This window comes from Aotus nancymaae, unplaced genomic scaffold (genome assembly GCF_030222135.1).
Source record: "Aotus nancymaae isolate 86718 unplaced genomic scaffold, 86718_ANA_hifiasm-v0.15.2.pri h1tg000032l_0, whole genome shotgun sequence".
NCBI classification, from domain to species: domain Eukaryota; kingdom Metazoa; phylum Chordata; class Mammalia; order Primates; family Aotidae; genus Aotus; species Aotus nancymaae.
In genome coordinates, this window is record NW_026988445.1 from 11,954,163 (window position 1) to 11,975,180 (window position 21,018).

The 21,018-nt window shown below is 44.7% G+C and overlaps 2 protein-coding genes and 1 non-coding gene across 6 annotated transcripts in view; all 3 read right to left on the reverse strand.

The window, feature by feature from the left end:
* Window positions 1-5,656, reverse strand: part of NVL (nuclear VCP like) — a 97,416-nt gene extending 91,760 nt beyond the window's left edge. The window contains exons 1-2 of one of the 3 annotated variants that reach the window (XM_021677258.2): window positions 5,378-5,656; window positions 1,778-1,851 (exon numbers count right to left, since the gene is read on the reverse strand). In XM_021677258.2, the coding sequence (XP_021532933.2) occupies window positions 1,778-1,851; window positions 5,378-5,566 (263 nt within the window). In that variant the 5' untranslated portion in view covers window positions 5,567-5,656. The remainder of the gene's footprint in view (window positions 1-1,777; window positions 1,852-5,377) is intronic. The other 2 variants (XM_021677257.2, XM_021677259.2) reach the window with 2 other exon arrangements.
* Window positions 5,657-9,797: 4,141 nt separating this feature from the next.
* On the reverse strand, window positions 9,798-10,331 carry LOC105722037 (nucleolar protein 16-like). 2 transcript variants are annotated; one of them, XM_012459218.3, is made up of 2 exons: window positions 10,117-10,331; window positions 9,962-10,046 (listed from the first exon to the last, which is right to left on the reverse strand). In XM_012459218.3, exons 1-2 carry the CDS (start codon window positions 10,329-10,331, stop codon window positions 9,962-9,964), a joined length of 300 nt encoding a protein of 99 aa, XP_012314641.1. The 2 variants fall into 2 exon arrangements, with proteins under 2 accessions (XP_021532954.2, XP_012314641.1); XM_021677279.2 differs by having other exon boundaries at window positions 9,798-10,331.
* A 3,024-nt stretch (window positions 10,332-13,355) lies between these two features.
* LOC135277666 (small nucleolar RNA U13) lies at window positions 13,356-13,455 on the reverse strand. Its single transcript, XR_010345269.1, has one exon. It is a non-coding gene; the product is annotated as a small nucleolar RNA U13 (small nucleolar RNA).
* Between the last annotated feature and the right edge of the window lie 7,563 nt (window positions 13,456-21,018).

Consider the following 21,018-nt stretch of genomic DNA (forward strand, 5'->3'; position numbering starts at 1 on the left):
GTAGAGACGGGGTTTCACCTTTTTGACCAGGATGGTCTCGATCTCTTGACCTTGTGATCCACCCACCTCGGCCTCCCAAAGTGCTGGGATTATAGGCATGAGCCACCGCGCCCGGCCTTTAAATTTATTTTAGAGACAGGGTCTTGCTCTGGTATGCAGCTGGAGTGCAGTGATGAAATCATAGCTCACTGCAACCTTGAACTCCTGGGCTCAAGCGATCCTCCCACCTCAGCCTCTTGAGTAGTAAGGTTGATGCCACCATACCCAGCTAATTATTTCTACTTTTACTTTGTAGAGATGGGGTCTCACTATGTTGCTCAGGCTGGTCTTGAACTCTATGGCCTTAAGCCACTGGCCTCTCAAAATGCTGAGATTATAGGTATGAGTCCTTGCATCTGGCCTGACTTAGATGATATTTAGATGAGAGTTTGGACTTAAGAGTTGATGCTAAAATGAGTTAAGACTTTTGGGGCTTATGGAATAAAATGAATGTATCTGCACATGAGAAGGACATGAATTTCGGGAACCACAGGACAGAGTCCAATAGGTTGAACTATGTTCCCCTTAAATTCTTATGATGATGTCCTAACCCCCAGTACCTCAGAATGTGACTGCATTTGGAGATAGGGCCTTTAGAAATAATTAAGGTATTCTTGGCTGGTGAGGTGGCTCACACCTGTAATCCTAGCACTTTGGGAGGCTGAGGTGGGTGGATCACCTGAGGTCAGGAGTTCGAGACCAGCCTGGCCAGCATGGCAAAACCCCATCTCTACTAAAAATACAAAAATTAGTCAGGCATGGTTAACGCATGCCTGTAATCCCAGCTACTCAGGAGGCTGAGGCAGGTGAATTGCTTGAACCCAGGAGGCGGAGGTTGCAGTGAGCGGAGATAGGGTCACTACACTACAGCCTGGGTGACAGAGCAAGACTCTTTCTAAAAAAAAAAAAAAAAAAGACTCAGGAAGCTGGCTGGGCATGGTGGCTCATGCCTATAATCCTAGCACTTAGAGAGGCCAAGGTGGAAAGATCGCTTGAGGTCAGGTGTTCAAGACGAACCTGGACAAATACAGAAAGGCCCTGTCTCCACAAAAAATGAAAATAAAAATTATATTTGAAAAAAAAAAAAGAGTTGGGAAACTCAGGGAGATCATACCTGTTGGTGATGGTTTCAATTTTCTTTCTTTCTTTTTTTGAGACAGTATCTAGCTCTGTCTCTGAGGTTAGAGTGCAGTGGCATGACCACAGCTCACTACAGGCTTGAACTCCTGGGCTCAAGTGATCCTCCCACCTCCACCTTCCAAGAAGGTGGGACCACAGGTGTACACCTCCAAGCCTGGCAAATTTCTGTATATTTTTTGTAGAGATGGGATTTCACCATGTTGCCCAGGCTGGTCTCAAACTCCTGGGCTTGGGCCATCCTCCCACCTCAGCCTCCCAAAGTGCTGAGATTATAGGCATGAGCCATTATACCTGGCCCAGTTTTAATTTTCTAATGAAGCAGGAAAGAAAGTGATATAATAACATCTCTATCTCTTGACCAGACTATGAGGTACTGAAAGATAAGCAGTGACTATTTCCCATAGTACAAAAATCATCTTACTGCACATAATAGGTACTTGATAAATGTTTGTATAACCAAATTGAGTTCCAAGATTATGGATTGGTGAACTAATGCCAGCAGCTATTGATATCAATTGGAAACTTAAGCAGGATATAAACTTTTAAAATGGTAAAGGGAAAAGAAAAATCCAAGGATCTGGAAACTATATTTCTTTACCTGTACATTCTTTGTAAATCAGATGCTAAGACTGCAATGTCCACATATTTGCCACATTTGTTACTGGTAAGGTACTAAAACAGAAAATATAACAAATATAAAACACTCAATATTTCAAACTCAGTGGTTTTAATTAACAGATTGGGCTATTTGAACACATTATACTTTAATATAAACTCTTCATTAATAAAGCATACCAGAAACATAAATAAAAGTAACCAAATAATTGTCAAGCCTGGAATCAGAAAATTTAATCAACATTATTAATCATTATAACACAATACTAATAATAACTAGAATAGTTATAAGGCAGTAAGTGAGGGCTTAGTTACTAATATCCCAGGTTTCAAAACAAGCCCAGAATACTGCAATAAACTCACCAGGACACCAGGGGATATTTTAAACTTCAGGGAACACAGTGACATTTGACATCTGCCAGACACTGCAGGAACTACTAGCTTGAGGCAATTTCATTTCGAAATTAAATCACCTTTTGACTCATACCTGTAATCCTGACATTTTGGGAACCCAGGAGTTCAAGACCACCTTGAGCAACAAAGTTTGACCTTGTCTCTACAAAAAAATGTGGTGGCTTGTGCTTGTAATCCCAGCATTTTGGGAGGCCAAGGTGGGAGATCGCTTGAGCCCAGAGTTAGAGGTTGCAGTGAGCTATGATAGAGCCACTGCACTCCAGCCTGGGCAACAGAACAAGACCTTGTATCAAAAATAAATAAGTAAAATAGCCTGGGTGTGGTGGCTCACAACTGTAATCCCAGCAACTTTGAGGAGCAAAGGCAGGAGGATTGCTTGAGTCCAGGTGTTCAAGACCAGCCTGGGAAAGATGGTAAGATATCATTTCTACAAAAAATTTAAAAATTAGCCAGACATGGTGGTATACACCTGTGGTAACAGCTACATGGAAGGCTGAGGTGGGAGAATCTCTTGACCCCAGGAGTTTGAGGTGGTAATGAGCAGTGTCACAACTCTGTACTCCAGCCTGGGTGATAGAGGAAAACCTGGTCTCAAAAATAAAGAATTAAATTAAATGTATAGCTAAGTGAAAACCTATTTAAAATATTGTATAAGATTACCTTTAGGTTATGTGCATAAGGTGAATATGAAACATAAATAAATTTCATGTTTAACTTGGGTCCCCTCCCCAGATATCTCATTATGTATATGTAAACATTCCAAAATCTGAACCATTTTTTGGTCTTAAGCATTTAGAATAAGGGATATTAAATCTGTACTTTTATAATGAACCAAAATGAAAGCTATAGAGCTATAGAGGAAAATTGACAATGTCAAATGCCAAAAAGCAGTCAAGTGTAAGGACAGAGAAGGGGCTACCAGATCCAGTAATTAGGAGTGACTGCTCCAAAAACTCAGTAAACTGAAGGAACAAGTTGTGGGACTCAGGAACATCCAGAGGAAGAGTGAACGAACAACGAGAACGAAGGTCCTGTGCTTGGCATGTTTGAGAAGGTCTGTGTGGTTAGGACAGGAGAGGAAAAGTAAACTAGGACAACAGAGGCCAGAATATGCAGAGCTTTTTAGACCAGTTTTACTCTAGATGTCTGTGACTCCACTGAAAGGTTTTGAGCAGAGCTATGGCAAGCTCTGATTTTTCCCTTTTTTATTTTTATTATACTCTAAGTTATGGGATACATGTGTAGAACATGTTACATAGGTATACATGTGCCATGATGGTTTGCTGCACCCATCAACCCGTCATCTACATTAGGTATTTCTCCTAATACTACCCCTCCCCTAGCCTGATTTTTCCCTTTAAAGGGATGTCTTGGCTGGTGGCTCACACTTGTAATCCCAGCACTTTGGGAGGCCAAGGGGAACGGATCACCTGAGGTCAGGAGTTCAAGACCAGCCTAGCCAACATGGTGAAACCCTGTCTTTACTAAAAATACAAAAATTAGCCAGGTGAGATGACGTGCACTTATAATCCCACCTACTTGGGAGGCTGAGGCAAGAGAATCACTTGAACCTAGGAGGCAGAGGTTGCAGTGAGAAAAAAAAAAAAGGTGTTTCTGGCTGCTTTGTGGGAAATAGGCTTTAGGTAAAAGCAGAGTCAGAGAGATCAGTTAGGAGGCTATTGCAATAGTCTAAGGTAGAGATGATAGTTTGGACTAAGATGGTTAGAGGGAAAGACAGTAAGAAGTACTTGGAATATATTTTGAAAGTAAAGCCAATCAGGCTGTTGATGGATGGTATACAGGAAATGAAAGAAAGATTCAGAATGATCCTTAAGATTTTTGGCCTTACCAACTGGATGAATGGTAGTATCATTTAACAAGATACAGAACACTAAGAAAATCACAAGTTCCACTTGGCCATTTTAATTTGGAGATATGCATGCTGCCTAGGCAGCTGGATATGTCAATCTGTAATTCAAGATAAAATCTGGATTGGAGATATAAATTTAGGGGTCATAAATATATAGAGGCCAGTGCAGTGGCTTGTACCTGTAATCCCAGCACTTTGGGAGGCTGAGGCCTGATTGCTTGAATCCAGGAGTTTAAGACCAGCCCAAGTAATGTACTGGAAACCCGTCTCTACAAATAATAATAATATATTAGCCAAGTATGGTGGTGCACACCTGTAGTCCCAGCTACTGGGGAGGCTGAGGAGGGAGGATCACTTCAGTCCGGGAGGTCGAGGGTGCAGTGAGCTATGATTGTGCCTATAAACAGCCACTGCACTCTAGCCTAGGCAACAAAATGAGATTGTGTCTCAGAAAAATAAAAACAAAATGAAATAAATATATAGATAATATGTAGATACTATTCAAAGGTTATTAGACTGAATGAGATCACATATGAAGCATGGACAGACAAGGGCGGTGTATGAGGAAAGAGGAGGAAGAGGAGGTATGAGAACAGTAGCTCAAAGCACTTCCAACATTTACAAGTTGGTAGAAAAAGATGGGTCCGAAAAGGAGATTGTTTGGGGGCTGGTGAATTGAAAAAAAAAACAACAAGTAGAATGTGTAGCTCACAAATTACAAAGTGAACAAAAATCTCTCCCATCTTTTAACTCAGACTTCTTAGTTACATTCTAAGGTATTTGCCACACACTGCTTTTTACTGATGGTCATTAAAATGAGAAAACCGTAGGCAAGGTGCCTGTTACAGTTGCCAGACCCAAGTTACCACGTTTTAGTGTTTAAGTTCCTTGAGAACGGAAATTTTACGTATTATTTATGCCACCCCTTCTCAAAGACCTCCTACAATGAGAGCGTTGGAAGACCATTCCTGTACTAACTTCACAAGCCAAAGAGGTTAAAATTCAAAGGCTAACTCCACTCTCCTGAATGATCAGCGTTGAAGACGACGAGACAACCTGGGCAGCCCCACCAAGCTGCACCCTCCCACCGTCCCTGGCTGCTCCTTGAGACTCCGCACCAAACGTGGGTAGGGAAGGCCCCGGCACCACCAACGAAAGAGGAACAGACGCACACCCAGGCCCAGACTGGGGCAAGGAGACTAGTTGAGTTCCACGTGGACGCCGCCCGATAAAAGGACAGTGGCACCCTGGGGCAGCAATAGGGGCCCATGGCGAGGCCGAGCGGTGCAGAATACACACCTGGATGACTCGCTGCTTGAGTTTATTATCCACGAACCCTGCAGGTCTGGGCTTCATCGCGTCGCTCTTCCAGGCCACAGCTCCGACCGCCAGCTCCCTGCGAACCTCGTAGGGGTTGCTCGCCGCGAATGCCGGGCCAATAGGACCTGAAATGCGCCCCTCCTGGGTCCTAGCCCGCGCCATTTCCATCAGAATAAAAGTAATGCGAATGAGAGGGGAAAATTCCGAGGAGCGAGAAAGGACTTGAACACCTCAGGGAGTTTCTAGGGGCCTTATTTTTCAGGCATGCCCAGTGGGCCTTGGACGATTAGGCCCCCTTTGAACGCGCTCAACCTTATTGGTTCCCCGCCGGGCGAACCAGGCTAGAGGAGGTTCCTACTCCGGCGCGGCGGGCGGGGAAGCTATCAACTACATCCGCCGGTAAACTTGGTTTGCTTTCCTCAGGCTTTCCAGCCACACTTCATTCTAATAACAAAGCTAGTCTTGGCAAAACCAGCGACAGTAGACAGTCGGAGGGATAAAATCAGGATAAAAACACACCACCAGCCTCTGCTTCCTTTCTCACATAGTTACCTTATATTTTTGAGGCCCCACCAAAGAGCTAGGTGAATAAGAAAAGGAAGGACGGATTTATCCAGATAACTAAGTCATCTGTTACTTTTAGAACTCGTTTGACCTACGCTGTTATGAGCAGGTAATTTGTTGAATATATCCAGTGCAAGACTCCTTGGCCCAGAATTTTATTAAACGTTTCTGTTTGCTCCAGGTAAGTTTATCCTGCAGTTAGGGAGACACAAAGGGATAGTTACCAAGCATTTTTTTTAAGTTGCAAGCTCTAGTTTCTGTTTTCTTTATTTCAGTCGTGTTTTGAGTATTCTTATTTCAGGTCCTATTTGGCTTGTGACAAGGTCAAGTGCAGTGTATTCAGGGGCAGAGGGAGGAGAGAAAATGGAATTAAGGGTGTGAAGCTGGGTGAGGTGGCTCATACGTGTAATCCCAGCACTTTTGGAGGCCGAGGTGGGCGGATCTCTTGAGGTCGGGAGTTCGTAACCAGCCTGGCAAATATGGTGAAACGTTGTCTCTACTAAAAATACAAAAATAAGCACTGAATTAAGTATTAGATTTCCCACTCAAACTATTGGTCCCTTTGCCTGCAACTTCATTTCCTACTTCTTCGCTATACTCTTTTATTTTTATTTTATTTATTTATTTATTTTGAGACAGAGCCTAACACTGTCACCCAGGCTGGAGTGCAGTGGTGCGATCTTGGCTCATTGCAACCTCTGCCTCCCGGCTTCAAGCTATTCTCCTGCCTCACACTCCCGAGTAAGTGGGACTACAGGTGTCCACCACCACACTCTGCTAATTTTTTATAATTTTAGTAGAAACAGGTTTCATCATATTGACCAGGCTGGTTTCGAACTCATGACCTCGTGATCTGCCTGCCTCAGCCTCCCAAAGTGCTGGGATTACAGGTGTGAGCCACCTCGCCGGGCCATTTTAATTTTTTTTAGTTGTGGTAAAATATAAGAAAATTTGCCATTTTAAACATTTTAAGGTGTGTAGTTTAGTGATATTAAATACATTCATGATATGCAACCATCACTGCCATCTAGCTCCAGAACTGTTTCCATCTTGTAAAACTGAAACTCTATACCAATTAAAAGATAACTCCCCAATCCTCCCTCCCCCCAGCACCTGGCAACTACCGTTCTACTATCTGTCTTTATGATTTTGACAACACTAACTTCCCCATATAAGTGAAATCTTCCAGTATTTGACTTTTGTGACTGGCTTGTTTCTTAGCATAATACCCTCATGTAGCATGTGTTAGAATTTCCTTCTTTTTTTTTTATTTGAGATGGAGTCTCACTCTGTCTCCCAGGCTGGAGTGCAGTAGCGCAATCTCAGCTCTGCAAACTTTGCCTCCTGGGTTCTAGTGATTCTACCACCTCAGTCTCCCAAGTAGCTGGGAATACAGTTGCATGCCACCACACCTGACTAATTTTTTGTAATTTAAGTAGAGATGGCATTTTGCCATGTTAGCCAGGCTGATCTCGAACTCCTGACCTCAGGTGATCTGCCTGCCTCGGACTCTGAAGTGCTGAGATTACATACAGGTGTGAGCCACCGCACCCAACCTTTCCTTTGTTTTTGTTCTTGTTTGTTTTTTTGAGACAGAGTTTTGCTCTTGTTGCCCCAGGCTGGAGTGCAATGGCATGGCCTTGGCTCCCCTCAACCTCTGCCTCCCAGGTTCAAACTGTTCTCCTGCCTCAGCCTCCCAAATAGCTGGGATTACAGGCATGTGCCACCACACCTGGCTAATTTTGTAGTTTTAGTAGAAATGGGGTTTCTTCATGTTTGTCAGGCTGGTGTTGAACTCCTGACCTCAGGTGATCCACCTGCCTTGGCCTCCCAAAGTGTTGGGATTATAGGCATGAGCCACAGTGCCTGGCCTCTTTCGTTTTTTAAGGCTGAATAAAATTTGGCCCTTTTGCCATTCTGCCTTTTGCCATGGGATGACACAGCAAGAAGGCCCTCACCAAATGATGGCTCCTCGATTTTGAACTTTCCAGCCCTCTTGAATTCATTTGACAAGTATTTATTGAGTGCCTACCAGTTTCAGTTCAGTCTCTGCTCTGCCCTTTAGGCTTGTGGGGAAAAGCAGAAGAATTATAATTGTAACTTTTTATAACATTTAAAAAATTAAATTAAGTATGTACTTGATTACATTAAATGTTTGTAAAGATTCCCTGCAGCATATAGTACAAGTATAGTCAATGCTTAGTAATTTTAAAAATGAAATGTAATTCTTTGCATGCCAAATGTACCATATAGAGTAAAAACACACTGAAGCCAGGTGCAGTGGTTCATGCCTATAATTCCAGCACTTTGGGAGGCAGAGGCACGTGGATCACCTGAGGTCAGGAGTTCAAGACCAGCCTGACCAACATGGTGAAACCCTGTCTCTACTAAAAATACAAAATTGTCTGGGTGTGGTGGCGCATGCCTGTAATCCCAGCTACCTGGGAGGCTGAGGCAGAAGAATCACTTGAACCTGGGAGGCAGAGGTTGCAGTGAGCTGAGATTGTACCATTGCACTCTAGCCTGGGAAAAAGAGCAAAACTCCATCTCAAAAAAAACCAAAAAACCACATTGAAAGGCCTAGTAGCATCACAACATGTGCTAGGTAACACAGTTTATTAGTCTATAATTTGTCATAGAATACTAACCTACACTTAGGGTTAACTTCATGGGTGTGTGGCCTGTGCAGTCACACAGGGCCCTGTGCTCAGAAGGGCCCCCACACGTGGTTTAATGCTCTCCTGTTGCCATCTTGAAATACTTTCTGAACAAACCGTCCCTTATTTTCATTTTGTACTAGGTCTTACAATTTATGTAACCAGCCCTTCATATGTAAACTTGAAGTACTCTAGAATGCCTTGTTCCTAAAGGCAGGGAACGTGTTGTTCTCCTCATTACTGCTTTAGGTACAGAAGGCAATAATTGAAAGTGAATTAATTCTAGATGATAATATGCTTGAACATTTTCCATTGGAATTATTTTAGCAATTATTGCCCAGAAGACCATTTTACATTGATTCCGGTGTTTGGATTTATAGTATCATGCATCAAAACCGAAAAGATTACTGAACAGTAACCTAAGTGCTTATACACTTCAAGTACTTCCTTTTTAATTGAAACGTCCTCCTTTCTTTCTTTCTTTTTTTTTTTTTGAGATGGAGTTTCACTCTTGTTACCCAGGCTGGAGTGCAGTGGCGCAATCTCGACTCACCGCAACCTCCGCCTCCTGGGTTCAGGCAATTCTCCTGCCTCAGCCTCCTGAGTAGCTGGGATTACAGGCACGCGCCACCATGCCCAGCTAATTTTTTGTATTTTTAGTAGAGGGGGTTTCACCATGTTGACCAGGATGGTCTCGATCTCTTGACCTCGTGATTCACCCGCCTCGGCCTCCCAAACTGCCGGGATTACAGGCGTGAGCCACAGCGCCCGGCCCCGTCCTCCTTTCTTTAGTGGTGTAACCCCACCTAGTGGTGGTGGCATATTTTATCTTTTGTCTTTTACAATTTCTATTTTTTTTTTTTTTTTTCAGAGAAGTAAAATATCTTTATTTTCTTATGTACACACTATATCCACATAAACCACCCACCCTGAAAACAGCAGGTTCTGGCTTTTCCATGAACCCCCAGAAGAATGTAAATTAGAGCCTCTGATAACAGTTCCTTCCCCAGAGTGGGGAGTATGCGTTCGTGTGTGTGTGTGTAAAAAACCTTCTGATTCCACGGGATCTGGCCAGCCCCTGTGGAGCCACACAGCCCTCCTTGCCTTACACCCTAGCTCCAGCTTCAGGCCTCTTCCCTGGTCCACACTCAGCCCGGGGCAGGTGTGACATAAACCAGTCACTCAACCTCCATCTTATTCTTCTGCAAAGAATTGAGGAAGTCTTGCCACTCTGCTGGGTAAAAGCGTTTATAGACGTTGATCTTATTCCGAATCTGTTTTGGGGTATCTTGATAGTAATTCTTCTCATCGTGGGCCATGGCCTTATAGTCCTCCCCGTGGTTCACCATGTAGCGTATGTAGTTGACGAGGTCCTGAGACAGAGTATTGCCTTTCTTTTCTGGAAGGCTGGCTTCTGCCTCCAGGTCATTCAGCACATAGGACTTCCGCACAAGCTCTTTAGGCCTCTCCTCTTTGTCCACCTCCATGACCTTCACCTTTCTCTTACGGAGGGGTGCCGCCTTGTTGGGGTCCACAGCCAACCCCATCTCGGCCAGGTTCTGCCGCACCGATTTAGCGTGGTCCCAGGCATGGCGGATGTGGGAGCACTCGATTCGCGGCGCTGCCTTCCGTCGAGCATTCCGGTTCAGACGCTTTCGGTGGACGTTGTAACCAAACTTCTGCCTCCGGGTCTTCCCCTTGGCCTTGGGCATTGCGCTGACCACCCCACCAGCAGCTCACACGGGGTGCCTCTCACTCTTAGACCTCGTGTAGCCTCTTTTACACTTTCACTCTCTTAAGCCTTGTACAGTATTTCATTAGCAAACAGCTTCTTGTCTAATTGTGCTTTATAACTAGTGTGATTATGTCTAGATTTGCTCAGGACAGTCCTGATTTTTGCCTGTTGGTTCAGCATAATTATTACCAGTATCCCTTTGTGGAAATAGATGAAGACCAAATACATGAGAAGAGGAGGAGAATATTTGTTCAGAGTTTGCTATAACAAGGGAGTCAGCCACCATCACCTGCGTTTTGGCAGAGCCTCAAAGACAGGCAGAGGAGTGGGAAAACTGTAGAGTGGGGAAAGGGGGAAGGCTTCAGGTATGCTCTAACTGAAGACTGTTGGCATAGGGAAGCTATAGATAGGCCAACTAGAACTAGCAGAGCATCCTATGTGTTTGATTGGGATGCATAGCTGGTTTTCTCTTTGTTCCTACGTTGAGACCAGGTACAAAAATTAGAAAAGCTATCATTTATTAATAAAGTTCTTGCCGTCTGGTGCCATTTGTTACAGTGGTTGTTGCTGGATTCCTGGATTGTTTGCCAGTGATAGTGGTCTGACTTCCTACATGTCTGACTTATAGATAAGATTGGTTTTTGGTCTGATTGCTGCAGATTGTGTCAGAGTTCTATTTTTGCATATGGTCTGCCCATTTTTCATTCACATGTTCAGTGTCTTGCTTTTATCTCTCAAAAAGGTTCTAGTTTGGACAATGTATGACCACTCTATATATAGTAGGAACATGGAGAAAAAGACGAAGTCTGCATGTCAGAGGACCCTTACTGAGATGCAAAAATGAGTCTGCCTGCTTGCTGGGACCTGGAGGCTGAATCATTCATTCATTCATTCTTTCTTTTTTCTTTCTTTCTTTCTTTTTCTTTCTCTTTCTTTCCTTCTTTTTCTTTCTTTCTTCTTTCCTTCTTTCTTTCTTTTTTTTTTACGGAGTGATATGTTTGGCTGTGTTCTCATCCAAATCTCATCTTGAATTGTAGCTTCTGTAATTCCCACAAGTTGTGGGAGGGACCCAGTAGGAGATAATTGAATCATGGGGGCAGTTTCTACCATACAATTCTCGTGGTAGTGAATAAGTCTCATGAGATCTGATGATTTTATAAGGGGTTTTCCCTTTCACTTGGCTCTAATTCTCTGTCATCTGCCACCATGTAAGATGCCCCTTTAGTCTTCCACCATGATTGTGAGGCCTCCCCAGCCTCACACATAGTTCCTTAATGGAACTATGAGTCCATTAAGGCTCTTTTTCTTTATAAATTACCTAGTCTCGCGTATGTCTTTATCAGCAGCATGAAAATGGACTAATACACAGTGTCCCACTCTGTGGCCCAGGCTAGAGAGCAGTGGCGCGATCTCAGCTCACTGCAACTTCTGCCTCCTTGGTTTAAGCAATTCTCCCACCTCAGCCTCCCGAGTAGCTGGGACTACAGGCGTGTGCCACCACACCCAGCTAACTTTTGTATTTTTTGCTAGGGACGGAGTTTTACCATATTGGCCAGGCTGGTCTCCAACTCCTGACCTCAAGTGATCTGCCCACCTTGGCCTCCCAAAGTGCTGGGATTACAAGGTACCTGGCCTTGAGTTTTTTGAGATTAAAAACAGTCTTTGATTTATTTTATTTGATAATGGCTAACAATTCCGTTTTCTAATCAAATTTGTCATTCTTTGAGGTGATTGCCTCATTTATATCCCTAATCCTGAAAAAAATTAAAAATAATATTTTGAACTTGGCATTTTATACATTCACTCTACAAATATTTATTGTCTCCTATGTACCAGTTACTATGCTGAAGTCAAAAGAAACAGTGACAACCAAAACAGATATGGCCTTAGAATTTATATTCTAGAGTGTCCTTTTAGAGAGGGTCAGGAAATTGACTGGTAAATCAATAAATATTTAATTAAAACAGTGAAAAGTAAGGAGGATTTCTTAGCCAATGGTATAGAATCTTTTTATTTATTTAGAGATGGAGTTTTGCTCTTGTGGCCCAAGCTGTAGTGCAACGGCGAAATCTCTGCTCACCGCAACCTCCGCCTCCCGGGTTCAAGCAATTCTCCTGCCTCAGCCTCCCGAGTAGCTGGGATTACAGGCATGCGCCACCATGTCCAGCTAATTTTTTGAATTTTTAGTAGAAATGGGGTTTCACCATGTTAGCCAGGCTGGTCTTGAATTCCTGACCTCAGGTGATCTGCCCTTCTTGGCCTCCCAAAGTGCTGGAATTACAGGCATGGGCCACTGTGCCCAGCCCAATTTTTTTTTCTTTTTTGAGACGGAATCTAGCTCTGTCACCCAAGCTGGAGTGCAGTGGCACAGTCTCGGCTCACTGCAACCTCTGCCTCCTGGGTTCAAGCAGTTCTCCTTCCTCAACCTACCAAGTAGCTGGGATTACAGGGATGCCACCACGCCTGGCTAATTTTTGTATTTTTAATAGAGATGGGGTTTCACTGTGTTGGCCAGGCTGCTCTCAAACTCCTGATCTCGTGATCTGCCTGCCTCGACCTCCCAATACTGTTTGAGGCCCGTCCTCAATAGTGGTTTTTTAAAAATATCAATGATACCAGGTTCTTATTCGGGAATGTTTTGGCTCTTCTCTTTCGTTTTCTCTTCTGTACCAATCTTAGACTCAACTTTTAAAATTCCTCCAAATACTTGTATTTGTTCAAATTAATGTTGGTTTTGAACAAGAGAAACCTCAAATCATGGTGGCTTAAACAACAAAGAAGTTTATTTTTCTCTGTTTCTGTTCCTAGAACAAGTCAGCTTCTTTTCTGCTTTAAGGTCTTTGCACACATGATTCTCTTTCTACCTGAAACTCTTCCCATTCTTCTTGTACAATTGGCTCCTGCTATCCTTAAAGTCCTTACCTGTCACATTCTCAGAAAGACCTCCCTTGGCGAGGGACTGAGGTAGTCTCCCTTTTTCATTTTCTTCTCTTTTTTTCCATGTGAGACAGGTAATGTGCACAGAACGAGGTTTGAAGGTACCACATCTCACGCATGTGCATGAGCACCCGTTCTTCAACACTTAGAAATTACAAAAGGATTTGTTATTTTCTATCACAGTACTCTTCACAATTTTCATTCATTTACTTAACAAATACTTACTAAAAACTTTACATGTAAAAGATTTAGGCCAGGAGCAGTGGCTCACACCTGCAATCCCAGCAATTTGGTGGGGGTAGGTGGAGGTTGGTGGATCACTTGAGGTCGGGAGTTACAAGATCAGCCTGGCCAACATAGTGAAACACCATCTTTACTAAAAATAAAAAAAAAGCCGGGCGAGGTGGCTCACGCCTGTAATCCTAGCACTTTGGCAGGCCAAGGTGGGTGGATCACTTGAGGTCAGGAGTTCAAGACCAGCCTGGCCATCATAGTGAAACCCCATCTTTAGGAAAAATTAAAAAATAAAAAATAAAATGGCCAGGCATAGTGGCTCACACTTGTAATCCCAGCACTTTGGGAGGCTGAGGTGGGTGGATCACAAGGTCAGGAGTTCAAGACCACCCTGACCAACATGGTGAAATCCCATCTCTACTAAAAATACAAAAATCAGCTGGGCTTGGTGGCATGCACCTATAATCCCAGCTACTCAGGAGGCTGAGGCAGCCTCCTGAGTAGCTGGGATTATAGGCATGTGCCACTGTGCTGGCTGCTTTTTTTTTTTTAACTGGGTCTTGCTGTGTTACCCATGCTGGTTTCAAACCCCTGGCCTCAAGCAGTCCCCCTGCCTGAGCCTCTAAGAGTGCTGGGATTACAGGTGTGAGCTACCATGCTGGGCAAATTTTTTTTTAATTGAGGTAAATTTACATAGCATAAAATTCACCATTGTATTCATTTTAAAGTATACAATTCAGTGGCATTTAATATGTTTACAGGGTTGTACAAACATCACCAATAGTTCCAGAACATTTTCATTAGTCCAGAAAGAAACTCTAACTATTAAGCAATCACTCCTCTTCCCAGCTGCTGGAAACCACAAATCTACTTATTGTTTTTGTGGATTTATCTATTATGGACATTCACATAAATGGAATTATATAATATGTGACCTTTTGTGTCTGACTTCTTTCACTTAGCATAATGTTTCCCAGGGTTCTCCATATTGTAGCATATATTAGTACTTCATTCCTTTTTGCTAAGTAATATTCTATAGTATAGATACGTCCCATTTTAGTTATCAATTTATCACCTGATAGACATTTGGATTATTTCCACTTTAAGTTTTTCTATGAACACCTGTTTTCAGTTCTGTGGAGTATACAGTACACCCAGGAGTGGAATTGTTGCGGGCAAGTACACTTGCCCGATGGGCATAGAAGCCAATACTGAGGCAGGAGAATAGAGTGTGGAGACAGGGAGCCTTCATTTTAGCCTCTGATTAGTTGCGGGCCAAGTCTTTATTTGCATAGAGTGTAACTTACTTCAGCTTCCAATTGGTCGGGGGCCAAGTGGGTGTAACCAATAGGAAACTTCTAAAGGGTATTTAAGCCCCAGAAGATTTTGCAGCTGGGGCTCCTGAACTGCTTGCTTGAGCCCATTCCCCTCTTTGGTGCGTACTTTTGCTTCAGTAAATCAGTGCTTCATTGCTTCATTCTTTTGTTGCTTTGTTTGTGCATTTCATTCAGTTTTTTTGTTCAACACACCAAGAACCTGGACAACTCGTAGTCAAGACCCTCCACCAGTAACAATACCATAGCACTTGCTTTTGAGAAAATAAAAACATTTATTGCAAAGTTGGCTTGCCATGCTCAAATCTGTCTCCCTAAGCTCGACAGGTTTTATAGGCAGAGACTTACAATGAGGAAGATAGGATAATGCAATGAGGTAGGCCAGGCACAGTAGCTCACACCTGTAATCTCAGCACTTTGAGAAGCCCAGGCGGGTGGATCACCTGAGGTCAAGAGGTTGAGACCAACCTAACCAATATGGTGAAACCTCATCACTACAAAAATTAGCTGGGCATGGTGGTACGTACCTGTATTCCCAGATGCTTGGGAGGCTGAGGCAGGAGAATCACTTGAACCTGGGAGGTAGAGGTTGCAGTGAGCTAAGATCATACCACTACACTCCAGCCTGGTCGACAAAGTGAGACTCCATCAAAAAAAAAAAGAAAAGAAAAATTCAATGAGGTATGATCTGATTGGGTCATGCTTAGCGTCCTTGACTCTTAAGTCTGTACTACAACAAATCAGGGCATTCCTTGCTTCTGAATTTGGTCCCTGTTCCTTGATCCAAGCACTTTGGTTCGGTTTGTGACCAAATTTTTCATTCTGCTTGGCTCCTAAGTCACCAGTGGGGCACACTTGGCTCATCTGGGCATGCTTAGGTTATGTAACTTGCAACCTGGGGGTTGGCGGCACTGAGAAACCACTCAGCTTTGTTACACAAAGGTTGAACCAGATTGGGTTGATTCTGCTGTTACAGAATTGCTGGGTCATATAATTCAATGTTTAACTTTTTGAAGAATCACCAAACTAACTGTTCCCTCCAGCTGCTGCAACATTTTACATTTGCACCAACAATGTACTGAAGATTCAGATTTCTCCATATCCTCCCCAACAGTTAATTTCTCTTTTGTTTTTTAATTACAGCCATTCTAGTGGGTGTGAAGTAATAAATTATTTTTTATTTTTTATTTTTGAGACAGGGTCTCACTGTGTCACCCAAGCTGGCATGCAGTGGCCCGATCATGGCTCACTGCGGCCTCAACCTCCTGGGCTGAAGTGATCCTGCTACCTCAGCCTGCCAAGTAGCTGGAACTAACAGATGTGTGCCACCACACACAGCTAATTTTTTTTTATTTTTTGTAGTCACGGGATTTTGCTGTGTTGCTCAGGCCTGCCTTGGCCTTCCAAAATTCTGGGAATATAGACGTGAGCCACCTCACTCAGCTACAATCAAATTACTGTCATTTTGATTTACATTTTCGTAAAGTTAATTTCTTAATGATTGCCCTGGAAAGTAAAACTAATTTTTTGTTTGTTTGTTTTGAGATGGAGTCTTACTCTGTTGCCAGGCTGCAGTGCAGTGGCATGATCCCAGCTCACTGCAGCCTCTGACTCCCGGGTTCAAGCAATTCTCTTGCCTCAGCCTCCTGAATAGCTGGTACTATGCATGTGCCACCATGCCCAGCTAATTTTGTTTTTTTTGGAAGGGGATAGGGGGAGGGAGGGGCTAATTTTTGTATTTTTAGTAGAGACAGTGTTTCATCATGTTGGCCAGGATGATCTAGAAGACCTTGTGATCCACCCGCCTTGGCCTCCCAAAGTGCTGGGATTACAGGCATGAGCCACCATACCTGGCCCAAAAATATATTCTCTACTGACTTTATTTTATTTTTTTGAGATGGAGTTTCGCTCTCATTGCCCAAGCTGTAGTGCAATGGTGCTGTTTGGCTCACTGCAACCTCCACCTCCCAGGTTCAAGCGATTCTCCTGCCTCAGCCTCCCAAATAGCTGGGATTACAGGTGTGTGCCACAAGGCCCGGCTAATTTTTGTACTTTTAGAGGAAACGAGATTTCACCATTTTAGCCAGGCTGGTCTCGAACTCCTGACCTCAGATGTTCTGCCCACTTCAGCCTCCCAAGGTGCTGGGATTACAGGTGTGAGCCGCTGCACCTAATCTATTTATTTGTTTATTTATTTATTTATTTGAGATGGAGTCTTGCTCTTGTTACCCAGGCTGGAGTGCAATGGTGTGATCTCAGCTCACTGCAACTTCCACCTCCCAGGCTCAAGCAATTCTTCTTCCTCAGCCTCCCAAGTAGCTGGGATTACAGGCATCCAACACTACACCCAGCTAATTTTTGTATTTTCAGTAGAGACCAGGTTTCACCATGTTGAACAGGCTGGTCACAAGCTCCTGACCTCAGGTGATCCACCTGCCTTGGCATCCCAAAGTTCTGGGATTACAGGAGTAAGCCACCACGCCCAGCCTATACTGACTTTAACGTTTACCTAAGGTAGGTACCTTTACTAGAATTCTTTATTTCTTTATATGGTTTTGTTATGAGATCTTTGGGATGTCGCTTTTCTGGCTGGTAACCTCTGTGGCTGGTGGCACCTTTGCCCAAGTTTTGCTGGGGCCTGCTTGGCTCATTCCACCCACTTGACCTGGCAGGCTGTGTTCGGCTCATGCTACCAGCCTGGATCCCATGCCTGCCAAGGACGAGTGAGGCGTGGAGCAGTGAGGCATGTGTGAGTGAGTGAGGCGTGAAGTTGACTCCAGGGTCTGGCCACTGCACAGTCAGACACACTGGCTGCTGCAGAAGGGCAGGCAGCTCCAGGTGCTGGCCTGGGCTCCGGCTGTCTGTGAGGCTGCAGCTGGACAAAGTGCATGGCAAGGAGCTTCCACAGCTGGTGGAAGCTGGGGAACACTGCTGTCTGGAAGCTTGGAGATACCAGGAACCACAGGGTCCCAAAGAGGAATTCACAGCCCTGGCTTGGGGAGCTCCTGGTCAGGGCTCCCCAAAGGGCCACAGCTCTTCTCTCCTCTTCACCCACAACATTGTGAGCAAGGGGCATGTTTCAGCCCTGTTTGTATTACAACTCTTTTAGCCTTGCCATTTGGCGGATCTCAAGTTCTTGTCCTGCGACCAGGAAGAATGAGGTAGTCAGACAAGTGGAGGGTAAGAAAGCTTTATTGAGCCATAGAATAGCTCAGAGGAGACTCATAGGGGACAGCTCCTTTCCACAGCCAGGGTGTCTGTTCGAGTGTTCAGCTCACAGTAGAGAGGGTAGCTCCTCCTCTCTGCAGGTAGGTTGTCCCAACAGGTGTTCATCTCCCAGCAGAGAGGGTAGCTCCTCTCTACAGCTGGTCATCCATGGTCTGTTCAGCTCTGGCTGATCCCAGAGCTTTTATGGGCCTCAGAGGGGAGGCGGCCATGGGCAGGCCCCAGAAAGGCACCACAAGTTCCCACTCCAGTCCACAGGATTGGCAGCCTGGTCCCCAGCCTTCAGAACCTCCCTGGCCTGAAGGTGGGACCTCGCCAGGGACCTCCCCTCTTCTGCCCAAGGAGCCTATCTGCCTCCTGCTGCCATCCATGGCACCCAGGCTGCTTGCACCAAGGGGCACCTGCAGGCCAGTGCTGAGCTGCCTCCCCCTTGGCTTCTCCCTGATGCTCATGGGTACCTACATTCTAGAGGGGGCCGAAGTGACGGGGCTGGCATGTCAGGGCTGCCCAAGCATGTGCACACCCAGTCAGGCTGTGACAGCACCCGAGCCCAGCCCCAACCCCACTCTGAGATAGGAGTGGGTGCTGGGAGCAGGGAGAGGCCAGGCAGTGGGAGCAGACACCCACAAACCTGTGGAGAAAAGGGGGCCTTCCCACGTTCTCCACGGTGCAGATTGCAGAGACTCCTAGGTCCTGTACCTGGAAGGACGGGGACTGGCAGCCCTGGCTGTGCCTCCTAACAGCCTGGGATTACAGGCATGAGCCACCACACCTGGTGTGGTCCAGGTCCTTGAGCCACCACACCTGGGCTCCAGGTCCTTGCTGGGCCCCTCTCTGCCCACCCCTCTGTACCTGACCGGCTGTTCCCCCACTGTTGGGCAGCTCTGCCTGGCCACATCACAGAGACCCCCAGGGTAGTGGGCTTCGGTGGGGGGAAGGGGATTCCCGCTTGTCCCTGGCTCCTGCTGTTGCTGTGGAGTGTGGCACCACCTTAGACCCAGCTCCACCTCCACCCTGTGCCCTCCCCATGAGGCTCAGGGCCTGGGAGCAGGTCCTGCCCGGCTGTGCAAGGGTGGAGGTGTCGAAGTCAGCTGCCTTTGGGACGCAGGGCACAGGGGACCCACTGCCACCACTGCTGCTCCTACACCTCCCTGCTGCAGCCGGCGCAGTGGCAGTGGCCACTCCGCTAACAGGTGCGATCCCATAGGTGCTAGATCCTATGGTAATTCTATTTTTAATTGTTTGAGGAGCCACCATATTATTTTTCATAGTACTTGTACCATTTTACATTCCCACCAACGGTGTACCAGGCTTTCGATTTCTCCACATCCTCATCAACACGTTATTTCTTGGTTGTGTGTATCTCTGTATGTGTGTGCATATTCTAAATTATGGCCAACGAAATGGGTACTAGGCGATATCTCATTGTGTTTTTTTCTTTGATAATTAGTGATATTGAGGATCTTTTCATATATTTATTGGCCATTTATATGTCTTCTTTGGAGAGATGTTTTCATGTCTTTGGCCATTTTTAAATCAAGTGAAGAGTGTATGCGTCTGTTTTTGGAGATAAGCTCTTGCTGTGTTACTCAGGCTGGTCTCAAACTCCTGGCCTCAAGTTATCCTCCCACCCCCACCTCCCAAAGTTTTACAAGTGTGACACTGTGCCCAGCCAGGTTGTTTTATTATAGTTTTTTTTTTTCTTTTTTGAGTGATAGGGTCCCACTCTGTCACCTAGGCTTCAGCGCAGTGGCATGATCATAGCTTACTGCAGCCTTAAACTTTTGGGCTCAAGCAATTTTCTTGCTTCAGCCTCCTGAGAATCTGGGGCTGTGTGTGCCAGCATGCCCAGCTAATTATTTTATTTTTTGTAGATATATGTTCTCACTTTGTTGTCCAGGCTGAGAAGATCTCTCTATATTTTGAATATTAATCTAATCAGATATATGATTTGCAAATATTTTCTTCCATTCATGTTACTGGTTATGTCCTTTGATGCACAGAAAGTTTTAAGTCTGATGTAGTCCCATTTGTCTATTTTTTTGTTGTCGTTGCTTATGTTTTTGGTGTTTTATGTAAGAAATTATTGTGAAATCCAATGTCATAAAGCTTTTCCCCTATGTTTTTCACCTAGGAGTTTTAGTTTTAGGTCTTGTGTTTTCCTTTCACTTTTAATTTTATTTTTTGAGATGGAGTTTCACTCTTGTTGCCCAGGCTGGAGTGCAATGGTGCGATCTTGGCTTACTGTAACCTCTGCCTCCTGGGTTCAAGCGATTCTCCTGCCTCAGCCTCCCGAGTAGCTGGGATTACTCCCACTACCACACCCAACTAATTTTTTGTATTTTTAGTAGAGACAGGGTTTCACCATGTTGGCCAGTCTGGTCTCAACCTCCTGACCTCAGGTGATCCACTTGCCTTGGCCTCCCAAAGTGCTGGGATTACAGGCATGAGACATAGCAACCAGCCCTGCTTTCATTTTTTAAGAATCATTTTGCTGGACATAAAATTCTTGGTTTAGAGATTTTTTTTTTTCCTTCTTTCTACACTTTATGTTATTCTAGTGCCACCTGGCCTCCATGTTTCTGATGAGAAATCAGCTGCTAATCTTATTGAGCATCAGTGGTATATGATTAATTGCTTCTCTTTTGCTACCTTCTGAATTCCTTCTTCAGCTTTTCATAGTTTATGTCCTGGCGTGATGGCTTATGCTTGTAATCCCAGCCCTTTGAGAGGCCAAGGCCGGAGGATTGCTTGAACCTGGGATTTTGAGGTTACAGTGAGCTATGTTCATGCCACCACACTCCAGTGTGGGTGACAGAATGAGACCTTGTCTCAAAAAAAAGTTTGATTATGATTTGTCTCAGTAGGAATCTCTTTGACCTTATCCTACTTGGGATTTGTTGAGGTTCTTGGTTGTGTAGAAACTTTCTTGTT